Source organism: Scatophagus argus, chromosome 23, assembly GCF_020382885.2.
Source record: "Scatophagus argus isolate fScaArg1 chromosome 23, fScaArg1.pri, whole genome shotgun sequence".
Lineage (NCBI taxonomy): Eukaryota > Metazoa > Chordata > Actinopteri > Scatophagidae > Scatophagus > Scatophagus argus.
The window spans coordinates 6,846,573-6,865,476 of NC_058515.1; the positions used below are offsets into that span (position 1 = coordinate 6,846,573).

Below are 18,904 nucleotides of genomic sequence, written 5' to 3' on the forward strand. Positions count from 1 at the left end.
CTCGTAACATCAAATGATGAGAAATGTGGACCTGCCACAATGTGGTTCTAATTGAATCAACAGGAGAAGTGAAAGAAATAGTTTTCCAGCTGGAACATTGTCCCATATTCAACATTTCATATCCACAACAAGAATTTTGTCGGTCGGAAATTTGCTTACGTATTGAGCAGAAAAAATATTCTGGCTTAGATGTCGGGCTTTTTATGCCTACACTTTGGTTGAAGCTGTTTTAAATATTTCCCCTCTTCAGGAATGACAAGAGCTTCCCTGACTCGGATCTTGAATCAGAATCTTCTTCATGTTTGACTTGCATCTTGACACTGTACACACATCATCCCTCATTTATAACCAGTCACACTATCCCTTTTAGTTTTGTCCATTCACGGCTTCCTTTTCTCCCACATCCAACGTGATACAACAAGCACACACACTCACAAACACATACACGCACATTAAAGTCATTTTATGCCGGCTAATTGTGATACACTATGGATATGGGAACCAGATGCCATTCCCAAGTCAGTTTTCCAATGTGGTTTTCCTATCCCTGCCTAACCTCTGCGTCCAGATTCCCCCAACCAGCACCAGCCACTTGTGGTCGTCTGTTCCTGCCCATTCAGCTCTGATTACTCACATCTCTGTCCTCCATTAGTTTCCTCGCCTTGAAAAAAAGTCCCCCCGGGGCCCATGGTAATATGATTGAGGCTTCCCATGCAGAACTAACAGATGGAGGTGTACATATAGATATATGTTTTTACTGGATGCCTTTTACTGTGCTCCAGGTTTCTTTGAAATTGAGTAGATTTCACTTCCATTGGTGCCCACATGCTTTCAGCTCAAAATGGATAAATGTGCATTTTGCAGTTGCCTTGCTAATATTTCCATTCTGGCATTGGTGCATTTGATTATATTTGTGTATCCAGATGGGACATTTCACCTTTTCTGGGTGGAGAGTTTATTGGAAATGCTATGAGAGAATGAATGCTGCATTATTTTTCCTTCCATAGAGCAAAAAGAATCCTCTTAAAAACACCTCATGCGTGGTATGTGCTGCATGTGTTAATTACTGACCTTTAGATCTGCTGGTTGGTGGATTTTTCTACCTTTGGACAGAGCCAGGTTAGCTGTTTTCCCTTACGGCTAATCTTATTGCTAAGCTAAGTAGCAGCTGGCTGTAGTTACCGTACATGAACATGAGTGTGGTATCATCTTCTCTTCTAACTCTCAGCAAAAAAAGCAAATGAGTGTATTTGCCAAAATGTTAAATAACCAGGATGAACTTATTCCAGACTGTTGTGATATCTGCAGCTTCTTTTGGTTTTAATGTCTGGCAAACATGACGCATCACTTTTCTGTGTGAAGTACCTCGGTTACTAAGGGTTTAGTCCTTTAAAACCCTTTACTCTCTTCCCATTTTAGTGGTCAGCAGCACACACGCACACACACACACACACACCCTTCACCTCCTCTTTGCCTGTCAACACTTGGTGCCTGGAGGATTGCTTTGCTTAACTTCCTGTGTACACACGTTTATTAACATTGTGTAGCTGTGTGAGAAAAGCTTATGCCCGTAAAGAAGAGGTTGTAAAAGCGGTAGTTGTTGGCCTGTGCTCTCGGAGATGCCAGTGCTCCAGGGTGAGATGATTGGATCCATGTGGTCGGCAGTTCAGACTACAGCAACTGCTGCCAGCTCTGTTGGCCCAGGTTCTACAAAAAGAATATGAGCTCCATTTGATGGATTGATTTCCTGGCCCTCAATACATTTAACAGGTCACCGTGATGAAAACTAATACAGCCAAGTCCAGGAAGAGGTTACAATACACGTCCTCTGTTCCTGACTTTTTGCATCTTCTTGGATTGGGAGGATTGCTTCACAAGATTGTACCAGCAGCTTGCAGCCAAACCCACGAGAATTACTTTGCTCAGTTCAACAACAGCTAAAGCTATTGATGCAAGCCAGCCCCTCGCTTTGCATTGCACAGTCAGCCGTGCACTGTCTAGCTTTCATCCATCATTTTTTGAGTAAATTACAGGAGAGTAGGAATGTGAACAATGGTTATTCAGTGTCTATGCAGGACTGTGAAATTAGACCAACAGAAATTTCAGCTTTTGATTTGGTATGACCTCAGCCTTAATTTTTATTGTGTGACAGTAAAGTGAGCTATTTTCCTTTGTTGATAAAAGGCCTTTGAAAGCATGATCTTATCCTGTGAATAACAATGGAAGTGAAAATTTCAGTCAGTGTTTCAAACAAATGTGTAATCTGTGTATCTAATTGCAACTGAATCTGATAACTGCCATTCATGACAACACCTGAAGACAAGCATTGCAGGGTAAAATTAGAGCTATAAGATAATGAGTTCGAAATGGGCAAGAAATGTCATTCCTGAAATATAAAATAGCTTGACAAAATTATCTTAACATAAAAGAGTGCTGTGGAGTGTTTTTGGTAAAGGGAATTCTATATTTCTTTTTCGTTCAGTAATCATTGCTGCAGGCACATTGTTACGCTTGCTTGCAGGTTATCATCACCACCTTCTGGATCAGCAGAATAACATGAAACAGGTGACAGGAAATTGGATAGCATTGCCTGCGTACTTGTGTGCATCTGTGTCCTTGTTCAACACAAACAAAACAGGGATCCACAAGTGACACTGCTCAAAAAGTCCACATGATATTTGTAGAGTTCATCTGGCTTTCAAAAGCACTTGAAGGATATGAAAGATGGTCAACAGATGATCAGTACCAGCACTTCATCTCTTATCAACGTGCCCAATGTCCATAATTATGAAAGACAAAGTTCTTCAGATGGGGGGTCTAGAAAGTGGGTTTAAGATTACTTGGTCACATGAATTGCAAGTGTTTAACTGCCCAGCAACCATATGGATGTTAGGGTGGAGATAATACACCACCCACACTGCCCTAATCCCATTGCTGAAAGGAGTTGCATACTGAACATACCTCATCTAGGCTATGCAGAGAGAGGAAACTCATACGTAAAGTCTAAACAGATATTTGGGTACACTATTAACAGCTCTTAAAATTGTTTTCCATAACTGATCCAATGAAAAGCCACAGAGACAACTTAGAAACCCCTAAATAATTTATGTGTCATAAAATATGAAACTAGAGAAGCTATAATGGGCTGTACAATAGGAATCAGTAAATGGGTATCAAAGTATAGGGAACAATACAAGCACAATCAGGATGGGACACAAAATAAATGACGACACTACTTCCTCTGTACAATAAAAGACAAACCAACACAGAAAACATGAAAATCTATATCACAATACTTTCATAGCTTGATAAACAGCATTGCAGAAACCATGTATGAAGTGTGTGTATTAAGTGAAGTAACTAAGAAATGTCAGATTTGAATGGCAATGTTTTTGCTGCTTGCAGGTTTGGCCCCACTTCTTTTTGCCAATTTAATTGGACCTCTCCATATTTCTCCCCCGTTCTGTTTCAAAGGTGGTTTCCACTTTTTTTTTTTTTTTTTTTTTTCACTTTTTTCATATCAACAGCTCATTCAGGCCATTGCAGGAGACAGTGGTCATGGTTTGGCTTAGAACACGAAGCTACACATGTATCTGGATAGAGAACAGCTTAATCTTGATTCAGTGGTCCACCATAAACTCGACAATATCATTCACACAGGATGTTCTGTTACAAATCATCTCATGATGGAAGCTTGATATAAGTTTGCCCAGCGTTGAGCAGCAGAAAATGTGAGGCTTACCATCATCATGAAATGTGTCATTTTCAATAAGTGAATATGCGCTATATTCACTTATTGAAAATGACACATTTTCTCCTTTGGGGCATTTGCATTCTGTTCATCATCACTTATATGATGGCTATTATTTCTGAAGTCATATAAAGGAAATAATCTTTAAAAGGGCTTTCTCAGTAATAAACGATTAATTATCCGACAGCATCAGTGAAACACTGTTCCAAATTCACAACCAAATCTAAGATGCAAACATGTTTAGGGCAACCATGTTCTTAATTCCTATAAAACTCTATTAAAGGACAAGTTTGACATTTTTATATCAGCACCTCCCAGTTAATATGAAACTACACCCAGAAGCCAGTTAGCTTAGTTTAGCACTGGAAATGGGGGTACATCTTAATTAACACTTTATGCCTTATTTGTTTGTTCTGAACAAAAACCAAGGTGTAAAAACAAAAAGGTGGAGGTCATGGACCAGAATATTTCTCAGGTGGGTGCAGTCACTTTCATTGAGTCTCCACTTGATGCATCAACCTTATACTGATGAGTGGGTTCCAGGGAGATAGTGCACCACCTTTGAATAGAGATTTCCAGTTGTTTTACTAAGCTAATGTTGACCAGCTGTTGCTAGTAGTCTGTAAGTAATCCAGTGTGATCTGAATGTAAAGGTGTTAAAGGCATTATAGAGGGTTAATGTTCAATATCAATGGAAACCAGTAACTTGTTAATGCACAGTGAGGTAGTTTGATCAAACAGAAGCAGCCTGATGAGCCATGAAGCACCTGCTGAAGGGCTGCTTTTGAAAACCAGCCAGAGCACAAGCAGTAAAAAGATGTGAAAAGCATACACAGGTGCTGATTAGAAACCTTCCTTGGGGCAGGTCGAAACCACAAAGCTGCAGAGACTGCTTGACAAATAGACACCTGCTGCAGTTCTACTGTAGTACAGTTCTGCTCCTTTGAAATAGTCTTTGCAGGAGAGCTGCTAAATAGTGTCTGTAAAAGACCCTCACTGTGCTGGCTTAAACCTTTTGAAAAATTTCCAGCGGGTGCTGTCTGTCCAAGTGATGTGCAAATGATGGGCTGTATAATGAGCAGGTGCAGACTATGTAGTGAAATCATTTCCACATGCTTTTATAACCAGATGTAAGAGGAAAATGAACAAGGTTTTTGAGTAAGATGTGGTACAGTTTGTCAAAAGCAGTATTTCACTTCAATCTACTGGTTAATGATGCTGAGTGTAGTTAGAAATATGCGATTGATACAGTTAAACAGCCAATGCAGGATTAATAAAAGATCCTATTTCAAAATGATAACAATAAAACTTCATTAGTCATATGACGCTTCAATGCCTGATACCATTTCTCACTACCTGGATTACCAACAAGGGGTAGCTGTACCCCAATGAGTATGTCTGCAGCTACTTTGGGAGTATGTAGAAAGTAGTAGCTTAACTAATTTGAGAAAAAAAAGTCAGAAATTACAATTTAATAGCTGTAGTTTCTGAACATCACATGGCTCTAAAACAAATGGTCACTGGTTTAGAAATGATTAAACAAGCTTGTTTAATTAATGCATGCATAGAAAAGCTACATTTAATCAACAGACAACATAGTAGTTAGGTGAGACTAATACACAAATGTTAAGCTAAAATCAGTGAGCAAACAGATACAATAGTGAGCTAAAGTAATGGCTGAATAGTTGAAATAAATGGTGGTGTTCAGGAGTTGGTAAGTTTGTCTGACATGGGGGAAATTTAAAAGGTTTTGGAATCACTGACTTGGCTAACCAGACCTTTTTGTGATAGATTCATCTAAAACTTTTGACCCTATTTTCCTTATTAATTCCCTCACAAACAAAACAGACACATTCCTTAAAACGGATGTTCGACATAGTTTCACTGTGTTGCTGCACAATCTGGATTTACTGAAATGCCAAATGATATAAAGCAGACTTTTCATTTCTTTCCAAAAACTTATGGTGCCCAGTCATTTAGCCCTGTAATTTCGTGTGCCAACTATTTCTATTTTTCAGTGCCAGATATAATATATTAAGCAGGCTTGTACAAAAAGCTGCAGTGGGTATATTTGTGGATTTCTTTGTCTCAGTCATTCATATGTTTGCAGTAACAGCTTGTCAGTTGCCTTGTATTGTCCAAATGAAGCTTTCCTTCGCAACCAAAAAAAGCCTGCACTGATTTTTTTCTAGTTGCCTTCCATTTTGAGGAATACACTGGAAATGTATTTAGTCCCTCTGGACTGCCTCTGCATCATTATAAAAGTAAAACTCACATTTGATTCCAATATGTTGCCTCTGTTATTCCCCCATCCCCCTGGGAACTGCAATCGGAAACATTGTTTTCGTGATGGCACATTTTTGTGTTTACAAGTGTGTTGTGGCTCTTTGTATGACCAGTCAAAGCAACATATCCAGCCTCCTCAGATGTGTGTGTATGTATTAAAGCTGCATTTCCCATCAGTTTCTGAGCTTGTTGAAGAAAACACAGTTGCCTCACATTTGAAGAAAAGGCATGACTTGTACAGGTTTACAACCTCATGGCCAAGGCCTCGTGCAGATCTAGGTGGGAACACATGCACTACTTAACATAAACTAAAAGTCATGGATAGTTAACCATGCATCTGAAATAATGTCCGTAGGCACTGAGCAGACTATGGCTCCAGAGCAGTGTGGTAGAAATTGGCAGAGGAAAACTGCTGGACTACCTCTGGAGCGTTTCAGTTTTAAACTGTGCTCTGTGTGCCAGGGCAGTTGAAGCCTGTCTTTGTCTGCAAGCCTGCCATTCTGGGTCACTGGTCCATGGACTAACAGGAACAGCCTCCAAGCACAGGTTTTATACTAATGTCATCAATCTATGGATTAGTGTCAGTGTGCTTTTCTCAGCGTGTCTGATATCGTTGGAAACAAATTATGTCTGACCAGTATTAGCCTGGAAAAGTAACCAGATATCATAATAGTAGTGTTGGTGACAGATGAACAACTTGCTTTTTTTACCCGAGGACATATTTTTTTGGCATTTGCTCAATCAATTGCAATACTACAAGATATGCATACTTGCACAACCCTTTGAACTGACTGTAGAAATTTAAGATGTGTTTTCAAATATCAAATGACTTCATGTGCAAAAAAAAAAAAAAAAGAAAGAAAGAAAAGAAAAAAGTCATCTCAATCCAATATATACATATTCATGTGAAATACAGTTTCGTATCATCATCATCATGATACATGACACAGCAGGGTGGCCAGTTACGTTCTGACTCTAATACCGATTTTTAAGGAGCTAGCTTGTTCTGGAAGTGCAACGTCAGAAGAAGAAAGAGAGCCCAACAGGGCTTTATCCTACTCCTTAAATGGTCAAAATTGTGTTTCTGAGCACAAGCTCAGTGTATGGATGTACACCTCCTTGTCGATCCCTCTTTTTCATCCATGATCTTTTACAGACCCACCCAGGAACCTCCGCCTGACAGAAGTTGGATGCAAAAACTACTTCACTAACTGCTGTAAAGAGAAAAAAAACGAAAGAAAAAAAAGAAAAAAGAAAAGAAAAAGAAAAAAGTGTTCCTCTTGCTCAGGGAACATTTTTACAACGAGCTTGCCAATGCTTGGTTGGAGATTGCTGGATTTGATCCTCTAAGTAAACATGGACTTGATTTAGGCTGAGTTTTGGTTGTAATTGTATGTTTGTATAAGCCCTGCTGTCTACATTGCATTAGGTACCAGTTCCCACTCTGTGACAGGGCATTTTAATCAGTGCTGAAACACTGATATGTCAAATAGTACCTAGTGTTCGTTTCATCAAAACTCAGTAAGTTAAACTTTGATTTTGCCTTTGTATCTGAAGTTCATGATGTTCCTGTGATGTTAAGCAACTCTGTTTGTTTATTGGCTAACATGACTGGTCACACTGGTTTTGAAGTTGTTGTAGTGTATTTATTTTACCAATGTGCCATGGCACCAGGATTACAAATAACTTACATGCACCATAATTTGTAATTTTCTTGTATTTATGTGTTGTAAGAAGTTTGAACAATCCTTTCTTTTTATTTTGCAGGGCCCTCCTGGTCCAAAAGGTGAAAAAGTGAGTAATTTTATATTTTGTTTGATACATTTTTGGTATATAATCTTAATCAGTAGAATTAAAAGATTGACACCACTCTCAAATCAGCACACAGGCATATATAAACATAGACGACATGCCTCCACTACCTCCCAAAGTACAAAAGTGTAGCCAAAATATTCTAGGTATGAGCACTGCCATCTTGTGCTGGTGATGTCATTTGGAGCCGGAGTCTGTACTGTAATGACTGGTCAATGGAGCAGTGGATTCAAGTTTCTGCACCCAAGCAAGAGTAACACTCAGCTATCAATCATGACATTTCACCCCCTTTTTATAACATCAAATAACTGATTAAAACCAAACTCTCATGTCATCCTTCTTTATATACAGTTATATATGTGTTGATGAGCATGTATCAATAAGCTAGTTAGCTTAGCTTAGCACAGAGACTGGAAGCAAAGGGAAAAACTAGTGAAAGTGTCCAAAGACAACAAAGTTTGTCTAGCTGGAGTGGTTGTTTCCCTCTGTTTTTACTGTCTCAACGCGAGAGTGGTATCAATCTTATATTATTCTCAATAAGCAAGCAAATATACTTATTTTCAACTTTGATTTCAAGACAATAAAAAATCTTTCTTTTCGCTCTACTACTAGTGAATTTGTCCATAAGGAGTGTCATTTTGCATTTGCCACAATAATTCACATTCAAGTCATCCACATGACCTTAAATCTCAGAGTCTGAATATTTAAATTCTCCTGTTGTTCACAAATCCACAGCACAGAACATTAATGACTAAAAGCCTGAGTCCATGTTGGAGCTCTTAAATGCCTCACTGAGCCTTCCTCCATAAAACAGCAGTGGAGCATGCAAAATAACCACACTGTCTGCAGGACTTGGGACAAATGTGTGCCCGTGCTCTTGCTTTGAAAGACTAAAACCACAAGTTCCATTAATTCACACCAAAGCTGAAGAAGTCCCTGAATTCACTTGCAAGGGAAACAAATAACTTCAAGTCCATATTTCAAAAATGTAACTGGGAAAGATCTGTGCTTCTTTACAAACTAACATGGAATAGATTCAGTATTTATTCCTATTTTATATGAAGTGAGAAACAACCTGAGCATTTATCAGTTATGTTTAAAGGACTATTGTGCTGTAAAATATCAGACATAACATGCAATGCCGTGAGAGTGCTTACCATAAGTGAAATCAAGTACAGGGAAACAGTTGTCATCAGAATCAAGTCACACCCTTTGGTAACCGATGATTTCTAGTAATGTGGGATGCGGGATCACATTGATTATTGGCACCGACCAACGCCATGAATCAGCAGTGTGATTTCTCATTTGGTGTCTCTTAAAGATGAAAATTGAACCCAGAAGCATGACTTCTAAAACCATATTTAGATGATTGTTGAGTGTCCATCATGACAATCCTTGCTGATTAGATGCATGTTCATGCCTCTCATGTGAACCACTTGATCTGCAGTTTAATGAAATGAGAAACAACTGTGTGCCTTCCTCCCACCCAAGATGAATACAGCATGCATCAGTGTGGTCATTTGCAACTGTTTTCCCATTAAAGTTGGTTTTGGAACAACTGCCCAATGAAAAATTACAAAAATTCCGAGAGCCGTTTTATGTGAAATTACTCAGGCATTACGTTGAAGTTTGTTTGAGCAAAATTCCCATCCATCTGTGATAACTTGTTTGGCTCATTTTACTGCAATGGCTAAACTGTAACTTTGCCAACAGGAGAGCAGAGTACATCAAGTGAGATGGTTTAAACACGTTCAGTTTTCCAATTTTTGGAAGCTTAAGGTTATAATTCAATGTCCACATTTGCTTGTCCTTCAGTTGTTTTAAACAAAAGTGTACGTTTGGTTTCACTACAATGTGATAAACCCACAGTCCTCTACACACAGGTTGATTTGAAAACAAATGTTTTCTCCTTCAGGACTGCTCTCCATCCACAGAGACCTACCCCTGAAAAAAGGCTGAAAGCCAAACATCTCTGGGCATAAATTCTGGCCTGGCAATGCAGTTCACCCAAACTCAGCCCCCCCCTCACCAAACCCACCAAACCTCACACCACTGCTCTGTTTCACTTTCTCTCAAACCCAATTCATGTCAGTCCATGTTATCATAAGTGATTTTACTCTCAACCACAATGAATAGTTGAGGGTTGCTGTGTTATTCTTCTTATCAATGTGTTCTGAGTTATGCCTCAGTGATTTCAGTGTCTCAGCTCATTATTAGCACTGTACTTGTGTCTGTATATGTGTGCACAGTGTGTTTTTGACCCTTGTATATCAAGACAAATTCTTTCTCTTGCCTTCTGCAGGGGGATCAAGGCGACCAGGGACCACGGGTATGTGGTTTTCTCCAACATCTTGTGATTAGCTGATGAATGTGACTGTGTGCGTCTCCCCCGGCAGAACTGTGGGCAAAAGGTTTGAAATGCATGAAATTCCGGGGATAGTGTTCTTCCCATCTGGCCAAATACAACAAGCATTTCAGCTCGGCTTATTTCTACGTCAAGAATGGGCAGGCAAATGTGCAAGATACCTTGGAAGGCACAGCAGGCTATACTTTCTGAAATGCAAAGACATTTTTTGTGCCTTTTGTCTTTAAATTGAACATCAGCACAAGCTTTTGCACATCAGCACAATATATCTGCTCAATCTCAGCAATAATCAAAAGCCAACTAGCTTTGTCTCTATAATTACTTGTGATTCACTTCAATCCTTGACGTGACATGATGTATTCAGAGCTTTAATCATTTCCAGCTCTGTAGTTTGACATTTCTATAAAAGTGCAGCTTCTAAATGATGATGATGGGAGTGCTTTTCCGTGCTTGACAGACTCTGAAATGCATTACTCTATCTCCACCTAGCAGCCAGCGTGCCCTCATTTTTCTCAAATAATGGTTAAAAAATGAGCCCTCTTTGAAAAAAACAGACTGTGACTGCACAGGTTTGTTTAAAGTAGATTGCATTAACTGGGGGCACATGCGTACACACACTTTTCCTTTCCTCTTCATCTGCCATGTCATCACCAAGGGGAGATCATATGGAGTCAAAGTCACTTTAAATGCATATAACTGATTTCCATGAGGGCAGAGAGCACACTGAGGCTAGAACACAGAGACAAGAGAACACAACAACGCAGAGGTTCATCTTATCACTACAACACCAGCCATCTCCCAAGTGTATCTGATCTCAATTCTGTATTGCTGCCCACCCAGACTTTGGTCATTTGCCAAATAACACAGTCAACGTTCCTATGGGCCAGCTCTACATGTCAAAACAACGCCTTTCTTATGGTTTGGAATCCAATACAAATGACCTTCACTGTGAAATTTTATTAGCGGTGTCAAAGTGACAGTCAAATTCACAGATACTGTGTATCTGTAAGATTTACAAACACCTTTTCAGCTCAGTGATATCACCCTGTTTATGTTTAATGGTATAAAATGTATCACTTGATCATTGAAAGGCTGAAGCACTGCAAACCAACAAAAAGGAAGTAGGCTATCTTAGCTCTTTAGCTGAGTTGCCTGTTGTAAACTATCCTGGTTTGCATAGAATTTCTTGGGTTTTGCACATAATTCAGAATCAGAATTCCTTTATTAATCCCTGGAGGGAAATTCTTGTAAAAAAAAAAAAAAAAAAAAAAAATTGAGCCGCTCCATATGGAGGTTCCTGGCCACATCCTTTCCCATTGGTTGTACTGTTTTAAGAAGGGCAGGCTACATTCTTGTATTAAAAACACATCTGACTTAAAAGAATTAAGAAAAGTTAAAACAGTCTGGGCTCTAACTCGTGACTTCACACTTCTCACATTGATGGTTGAGAAGGTGAGCGCCATGAGTATGATTAAAATGAACAGGTATGTAATCTTAAAATCCTAAAAGGATTAAAACAACATAGCCCTATTTGAAAGAAATGAAACCTCATTTGGGGAATTGGAGGGAAAGACAAAAGATAATTTGTTCCTTTTTAACCAAGGAAATTGATCTGTCTGTATTAGTTAAATGATTTACACTGTGAAAACAGCAGTGCGACTGACAAAGTTCTACCAGGGACCAGCCAGGCACTATTTGTCTTTTTGAATAAATAAATTAACTGTCCACTTCGAGATAGCATTTCATTAACTTCCAATTAGAGCAAAATTGTCCCCTAACAGCTACAAATTAAGACACAGTCACAATCATATATGGAGGACTACAGGGGCATGGAAGTGGTCTAGGCCACCAGCAGATCATATTACCTCACCAGAATGGCATATTGACTTTGCACATTAGATAAGCAGGTAAATGTAGTGGAACACTATAAGAAATATTTCCTTCATAAATTACGTTGCCTGACCTTGACTTTATTTAACTCGCTGGAAATGAAGCTCATTTCATGCTTAGTACTGACTGTGTGCAGAGGGGATATTAAAGCCATATGGATGCACATGTAAACAGCAGAGCGTGTCAAGAATATGTCCTCTACACATCGCAGTCTGCCAGGTTATGTTATATCTAAACAGCTTTGAATTTAGAATCATTTAGAATCAAAGGACAGACTATGTGAGTTTGTGTACTTATATAGTCAATTTGTATATGTCTCCTAGGGTTATATCAAAGGGTCAAGTCAAAAATCTCTCTATGGCCAAAGAGTGCAGGAATTGTCACATGGCCAGCAGAATTTCCTCACAGACACACAGTTTCCTCTGCCTGTTCCCCACATGTCAGGGTCAGCCATTTGTCACCCCTAAAGGTCAAAGGCTACATCTAAATGCCAGAGGTTAACCAAGCAACAAATAATAAATTGGCCAGTTTTGACAAACAAATGTGTGGCCACCATTCCAGCTCCACTGGTGGGATATAATTAACAGGAGTTACTGACCAAATGTATCACCAAGAAAAGTGTGTGGTCTTTTTGACAGATGGCACTAGCTACAGGTGTCAAGCAAAGGTTGTTGAATTTCTGGGTCAGTTAGAGGAAAGATTCCTGAGATTTCACAATCCATTTGCCCTTGTTTGTCTGGCACTTTACCTCTCAAATCCTGAGATTTGACAAATTTGCAACATTCCTCCAAAATAAAGTGTAATTTCCAGGATTAGACTTTTTAATTGAACAAAGAAATGCTTCACAGTCTATGGTGTGCACATATAAACAGAGGCCTGAACGTGTTTCACATGAGATAAAACTTAAGTACTGCATTGATGCCAAAACTGAGACATCAGATAAATGCATTATTCCTGTCTTAAATGTATTAAAGCCATATGTGCACACAATAGGTAACCCTGTCAACATACCAATATTCCAGAAATGCCACAGCCTGTATTTGCTTGAGATGTTTTGTGTGTTTGGTGTGGTCGAGGAAATGCTGTTTCTGGCCAGTGTCCTATGAAGGCTTTTGCTGATTGTCCTCGTATCTGGCTTTTTGTTTACTACAGTTGCAGTCATCTTGCTCTAGGCAAATACAGAGCAGTAGAGCTCCTCACTAAATAACCAACATCCGTTTTGGAGGAAAGAATCAAAACAAGCAATCCGTGCCTGGTTAGGGTTCTCTGTCAACCACCAAGTCATTATCATTCTCACACATAGACAACAGTGCAGAGGCTGAGCACTAACCCACACCTTGTCAAGCTTTTCTTCTCTTTTTCATCTCCTGCAGAGAAAGATCAAACCGCTGTTATTTTTTTCTTTTCTCTCTTTTTTTTTTAACACATGTCAAACATGCATTGGCCAGTGAGGTTTTCAGCATGCTATCGAAATGTTTGTGCTTCAATCTCAGTTACACACAGCATGGTTGTCGTAAGTAAGAGTAAGAGTATCTACTGCTCTGCTCCGCTGCAGGGCTGAAGTAAATCCTGCCTCCCCTGCAAGCCATATTCTTAATGAACCATGCTTTTTGAATTATCTTTAAAAATAACAGAGGTTTTGCACCAAATCCATGAGAGGCCAGATTTTATGTTAAATTTGAATATCGAGGAAGATTGATCTCTTAGTGGGTAGGTTTATGCTAATGTTCGTATCTTTAAAAATATTTTCAGCATTTCATTCAAGTTGGTTGTTTATGGTAGAGCAAAACTGCAACATGAAGATGAACATACACGCACTGTACAACCACTGTGGTACAATCTTTGTAGGCTATTTTATGCACTTAGTATGAAAGCTAAAGACATATTAAAGTCCCACATGCCAGCACCCCCTTGCTGCAACCCCTTTTCCAACTTACATACTTAATTTTAAAACTGTACTTGTTAACTTTTAACATTACAAGAGCGCAAAAGCTTTTAGGATGAGAATGAGCTGATGGATTTGGCAAACATGACACTATCTCAGGCCAGATGGGCAAGGGTTACTGGAGTGTAAACTTGCCCAAATCCAATAAAGAGAACAGAGTCACTTACATTAGCATAAACTTTGATAGCATCCAGGATTCTTCTCCAAATAGACAGGAAATACTACACAGCTAATCTGCTGGTCACATTGTTTTTTAATGTAACCCTGCAAATTAATGCAGTTATTTCATAATATACCCTTCTGGGAGAAGCTTGATTAATGCTGTAGGTGTTAATCATTCAGACAGGCTAATGAATGCTGCTTACATAAGAGCAGAGATTCCAATTCCTTAAGCTTTTTGAAAGGCTAGTAAAAAAGACAAAAACCACCAGTTTCTTGAAATGCAGAATGTAATTACAGCTCCATAAACACTATACATGAGCTTGTTGATGTGCCCTAGTTAGTGGTGACTTCGATATGATTGGACAGTCAGTCTTCAGAGGAGGGGTTTTGTGTATGGTAAATTCATCTTTCAGTTGACATTTATATGGCATTACGACTGTAAAAGACTCATCATCCTCACGGACCTTGTTTTACAGATATGCAAGAAGAGTGCAATGACATAAATATGTATATATCCAAGTATGGAAAACATCCCCAAAAGAATTATTAATGATGGTGAAAGAAACTGTTATTCTGCATTTATTCCAGACCATTCAAAAAAACATTCAAAACCATGTTTAGCTGATGATATATCATTGTTTCTGGCTTCAGATTAAAGTGAGCATCCAACTATAAACTCTTGTCTCCTTTTAACAAGGAAAAGACCCAACACTTTCTTCTTTTATTAAGTTTTAAAGAGTGGATCACATCTGTCATTATGATTGTTGACAAGGGAATCTGAAACCATTTGATTGAATTTCCAGTGAACATCACAGTCCCTTGATGTTCCCAAATACTCTATGAACGATATAGTTTCTCAATTTACCAGCATGTTATAACTCGGTTTCTGCTTCACGATGATCATCCCAACAAATGTTCTGTCTGTATATTTGGAGGAAAAAAACAGGAAATGGTTACTTAGCCATGACATTGTAGCGAACTGTCTACACAGACTGCTCCCAGTATCTTTGTACAAACCGTTTCATGACAGAGAGTAAACTTGTTTAAATGATTAATGTTGACGATAAAATGTTTTGCTTGGATCTGAATTGAAATGGTCCCCAAAACAAATTGCTTGACATTTAGATTGATGTTGGCTTTTGGCAATTTCAAGTAAACCCCTCGAATACATGTTATTCTTCACATTAAACCGCTTATTTCATAGAATATTTAGTAGGATGCTTATCTTTTTCCTCCTTTAACTGTTTTTGTTCACCCAGTGTTTGAATGTCATGCGTGTGTTGTGCCATGTTTTGCTGTTTGTCCCTTTAGGGATTGCCTGGTCTCCCTACGCTGGCTGCTTTGCACAGCAATCAGATCCTGACTGTCAAGGTTTGTCGGTGGTGTTGCCGCCGAGCTGCTCAGTCCGACCCCTCCGCAGCACACACTGGGAGTAAATGAATCACCATTGGCTGCCTTTTCTTATAGGCCGATGATAGACTAGGCACAGGAAAAATCCCATCTAATTAATCACAGCCAGTCAATCGTTATCCTCTTCCCCCCACTGCCGCTACCAGTCATTCGCTTGAGATTTTGGTTGCACGCTACATGCCAGGTTCTGCACTGAAAGCAAAGGTGGCCTTTTTACAACCCAGTAATATGTAGCTGACTGGAACGAGGATCCTGAAACCAAGACATGGTCTGGCTTGTGTCCATTGATGCTAGAATAAATGGAAGGAATTCCAAGTGGAATATGATGATGAACCAAAGTGGCAAAATGTTTTTTAAAGCTCAAGCCCATGGTTCACCACAAATCCTTCAATCCACCAATTTGGCTACGAGGATTGTTTCGGCGATGGATGAAGCCACTTAATACCAATTGACATGAGCAGAATAATGCGTGCATTGACAGAAACAAGGTTAGAAATCGACCTCAGTGTGGAGGTCAAGCATGCTGGTTTCAGTGTGTACAGCTCCTGGGGTCTGACTTAGCAGTAGGTGCGATGAAGATGATGACAGCATTTTCACAGAGGAGGAGAAATTCCCAGTTTTCTGGGGACTGTAAGCCCTCTGTGGCACACTCACACCCCAAGGGTGGTAATTATGGGACCAGACTTCCGAAGAAAACCACCTCCATGCTGGAAAAGTGTGGATTTCTCCCCCCATTTGTGAAGGCGCTGGACCGGGGTTCATGAATACAGGCTTTCCTAACAAAATCTGTTTCTTTTTGCATTTGCCTTCCTCCTCCTTCTTCTTCTTCTGGGACTTCATCCTCCTTCAACCTTCTCTCACCTCTGACCTACGACTTCTTGACCTCACACACCTGCTCAGATGGTCTTCCCTAAGATCAATCATGGCTTTCTTTCCGCTGACCAGCAGCTCATAAAGCGGCGGCTCATTAAGGTAGTGGCTGTGTCCTCTTCTCTCTGTCCATCGTGTCAAGTCTTAACAAATCACTTCTCTCTGGGCATTCTACAGTTTGCATGCAAGTTTTCAACCTGTCATAAGTACTCTTTTACTAAAAGGGAAACTTCTTTTTAGAAAATAAGGTTTTATTACGGTAAAATGAATTACTGTCCTGGCAATGCTTAAAGAACTTTCCCTGAGAGTAAGATTGTTGACTATTTTCTTAGAGTTTCTTATAATCCAGTATAATAATGGACCACACATTTTCAGTATTTCTTTGCCATACAATCTACAAATGTGATTTTTTTTTGGTCAGTGCCTAATGCACAACCTCTGTCCAACTCATTAAGTCCACTTTGGAATGCCTGCATTTTAGCAGATTATTGTTACAGCTATAAATCAGGCACATTGCAGTTTCATGTTCTTTATGCTAGCTTTAGACCAATGCAAACTCTCCTCCATGTTATGAATGGAGGCAGCCCATAGCCACCCACAAAATCTACTGCTCTCTCTTTATTATCATTTAACTTCAGTAGCTCGAGTCTCAGTGGGTCTGACCATATCACAGATTAATAATGTTTTAAATGTGTTATTTTGCTACACAGGGAGATCAAGGTCAAGCAGGACCACCTGGACCTCCAGGGCCACCGGGCCCTCCTGGGCCAAGGGGTCCTCCTGGGGACACAGGGAAAGATGGGCCCAGAGGTGGACCTGGTCTCCCAGTGAGTGTTGATTTTCAGCTAACATCTGACTTAGTTTAATCAAGCTGAACAAAGATTGTCTTTTGCAGTCAATATATAATTAAAATAACATTGACATTGGATTAGTACAATTCTGTGGATGTTACTTTCAAAGAAAGGATGCATTGTTTCTATTAAGAGTGAAACAAGTTCAGCTCCTTTTGTACTCATATTCACTTTTGCTCCAACACGGTGCTCAAGGGTTTGTCCCAACAAAAATCTTTCTAATGAATACTAGACTATCTATGTTGCAGCTCATTGCCTTAATGTCTTTAGCTTAAATTTAAAATGCTCCCAAGAGAATGCATCATTGTATAGATTTATGTTTGCTTTGTTGTTTTTCATTAAAACGTAACATTTTCCACATCTGTAAGCCCGTCACTGGCATCATGCTAATTTATGTGAACTCTGCCTCTGAAAGAAAGAAACAGAAATGGCCTGTCAGTTATGTTCAGTCATAAAACCTCCCAAGGGGTTCCAGCTGATCTTTATTGTCTTGGCAGAAATCACAGTGGGGGTACAAAAATATTAACTGTTGTTTATTTGCTTCTTTCCAAGTTTTTGATGATTACTGTTTTCAGTTGTTCCTGTTGCAGCCACAATAGTTGTTACATGTTCCCTAGTTAAATCTCTCTTTCTGGACTCAGATGGAGGGTGGCAAAATTGTCATGTAAATGTCAAAGAAAGGCAAAAATGAAATAATGTACAAGCATTGCTTTGGCAGACAAATCTGGACATGGCATATGTCTCTTTTTCTACCCTGAGAACTGCGTGAAGTTCCAAGAGCCAGGCCTGAAGCGAAAGCAGAAACTTGAATAAGGTTGTTGGACAGAGACAGTGAAGGGTACAGGTGCCACAGCATGATAAATGCCTCCTAGCCAACTCGGTATATGAGCAGAACAATGCTGAGCTCTACTTGGCAACCTGGGCCCTGTGCACCACAGTGGCAAAACACTGAAAGCAATTGGGTATTCAACCATAATGTGGTAAATACTGGATATTTTCACCAGAATATTTGACTTAGAATACTGTTTAAGGTCATTTAAAAACATGTGGGTTCTTTAATACGTGACTGAATATGTTTCCTTTAACTGTCTCTTTTGTATTTACTTTAGGGTGATCCAGGGCAGCCTGGAGAAAGAGGACCCATGGTAAGAACTACACTTTTTCTTTTGGAATCACATAGTGGTCACGATGTAGCTCTGCCAAGGTAGCAAGCATCACAGCATTGTTGTAATTGGAATGGTTCACACTTGGAAAAGCATATATTCTTCCTTGCTTTGAGTGAGTAATACCACTCCCATATCTATCTGGTGAATATGAATCCACAACTGGCAGCCTATTAGCTAACTTGAATAACTTAATTAACTTATTAACTCTTGAATTTCCCTCAGGATCAATAAAGCATCTATCTATCTATCTATCTATCTATCTAACTTGGGACAAAGACTTGACCAAAGCATAAAAATCACAATGTGCTTTCACAGGTAGTGTGATTGCGTTGTGTGCCAAATTGTTTCTTGGGCTCTGCACTGGTTGTTCGGGTAACTTTTAAGCAATGACAGGAC

General features: G+C 39.4%; 1 protein-coding gene across 9 annotated transcripts in view; it reads left to right on the forward strand.

The window, feature by feature from the left end:
- LOC124054535 (collagen alpha-1(XXV) chain) overlaps positions 1-18,904 on the forward strand; it is a 137,114-nt gene that overhangs the window by 83,670 nt on the left and 34,540 nt on the right. For 8 of the 9 annotated variants that reach the window (XM_046380661.1, XM_046380659.1, XM_046380664.1 and 5 more), the window contains exons 5-9: positions 7,805-7,831; positions 10,152-10,178; positions 16,522-16,593; positions 17,202-17,318; positions 18,452-18,487. In XM_046380661.1, coding sequence (XP_046236617.1) covers positions 7,805-7,831; positions 10,152-10,178; positions 16,522-16,593; positions 17,202-17,318; positions 18,452-18,487 — 279 coding nt within the window. Of the gene's footprint in view, positions 1-7,804; positions 7,832-10,151; positions 10,179-15,522; positions 15,583-16,521; positions 16,594-17,201; positions 17,319-18,451; positions 18,488-18,904 lie in introns of all 9 variants that reach the window. The other variant, XM_046380657.1, reaches the window with a different exon arrangement.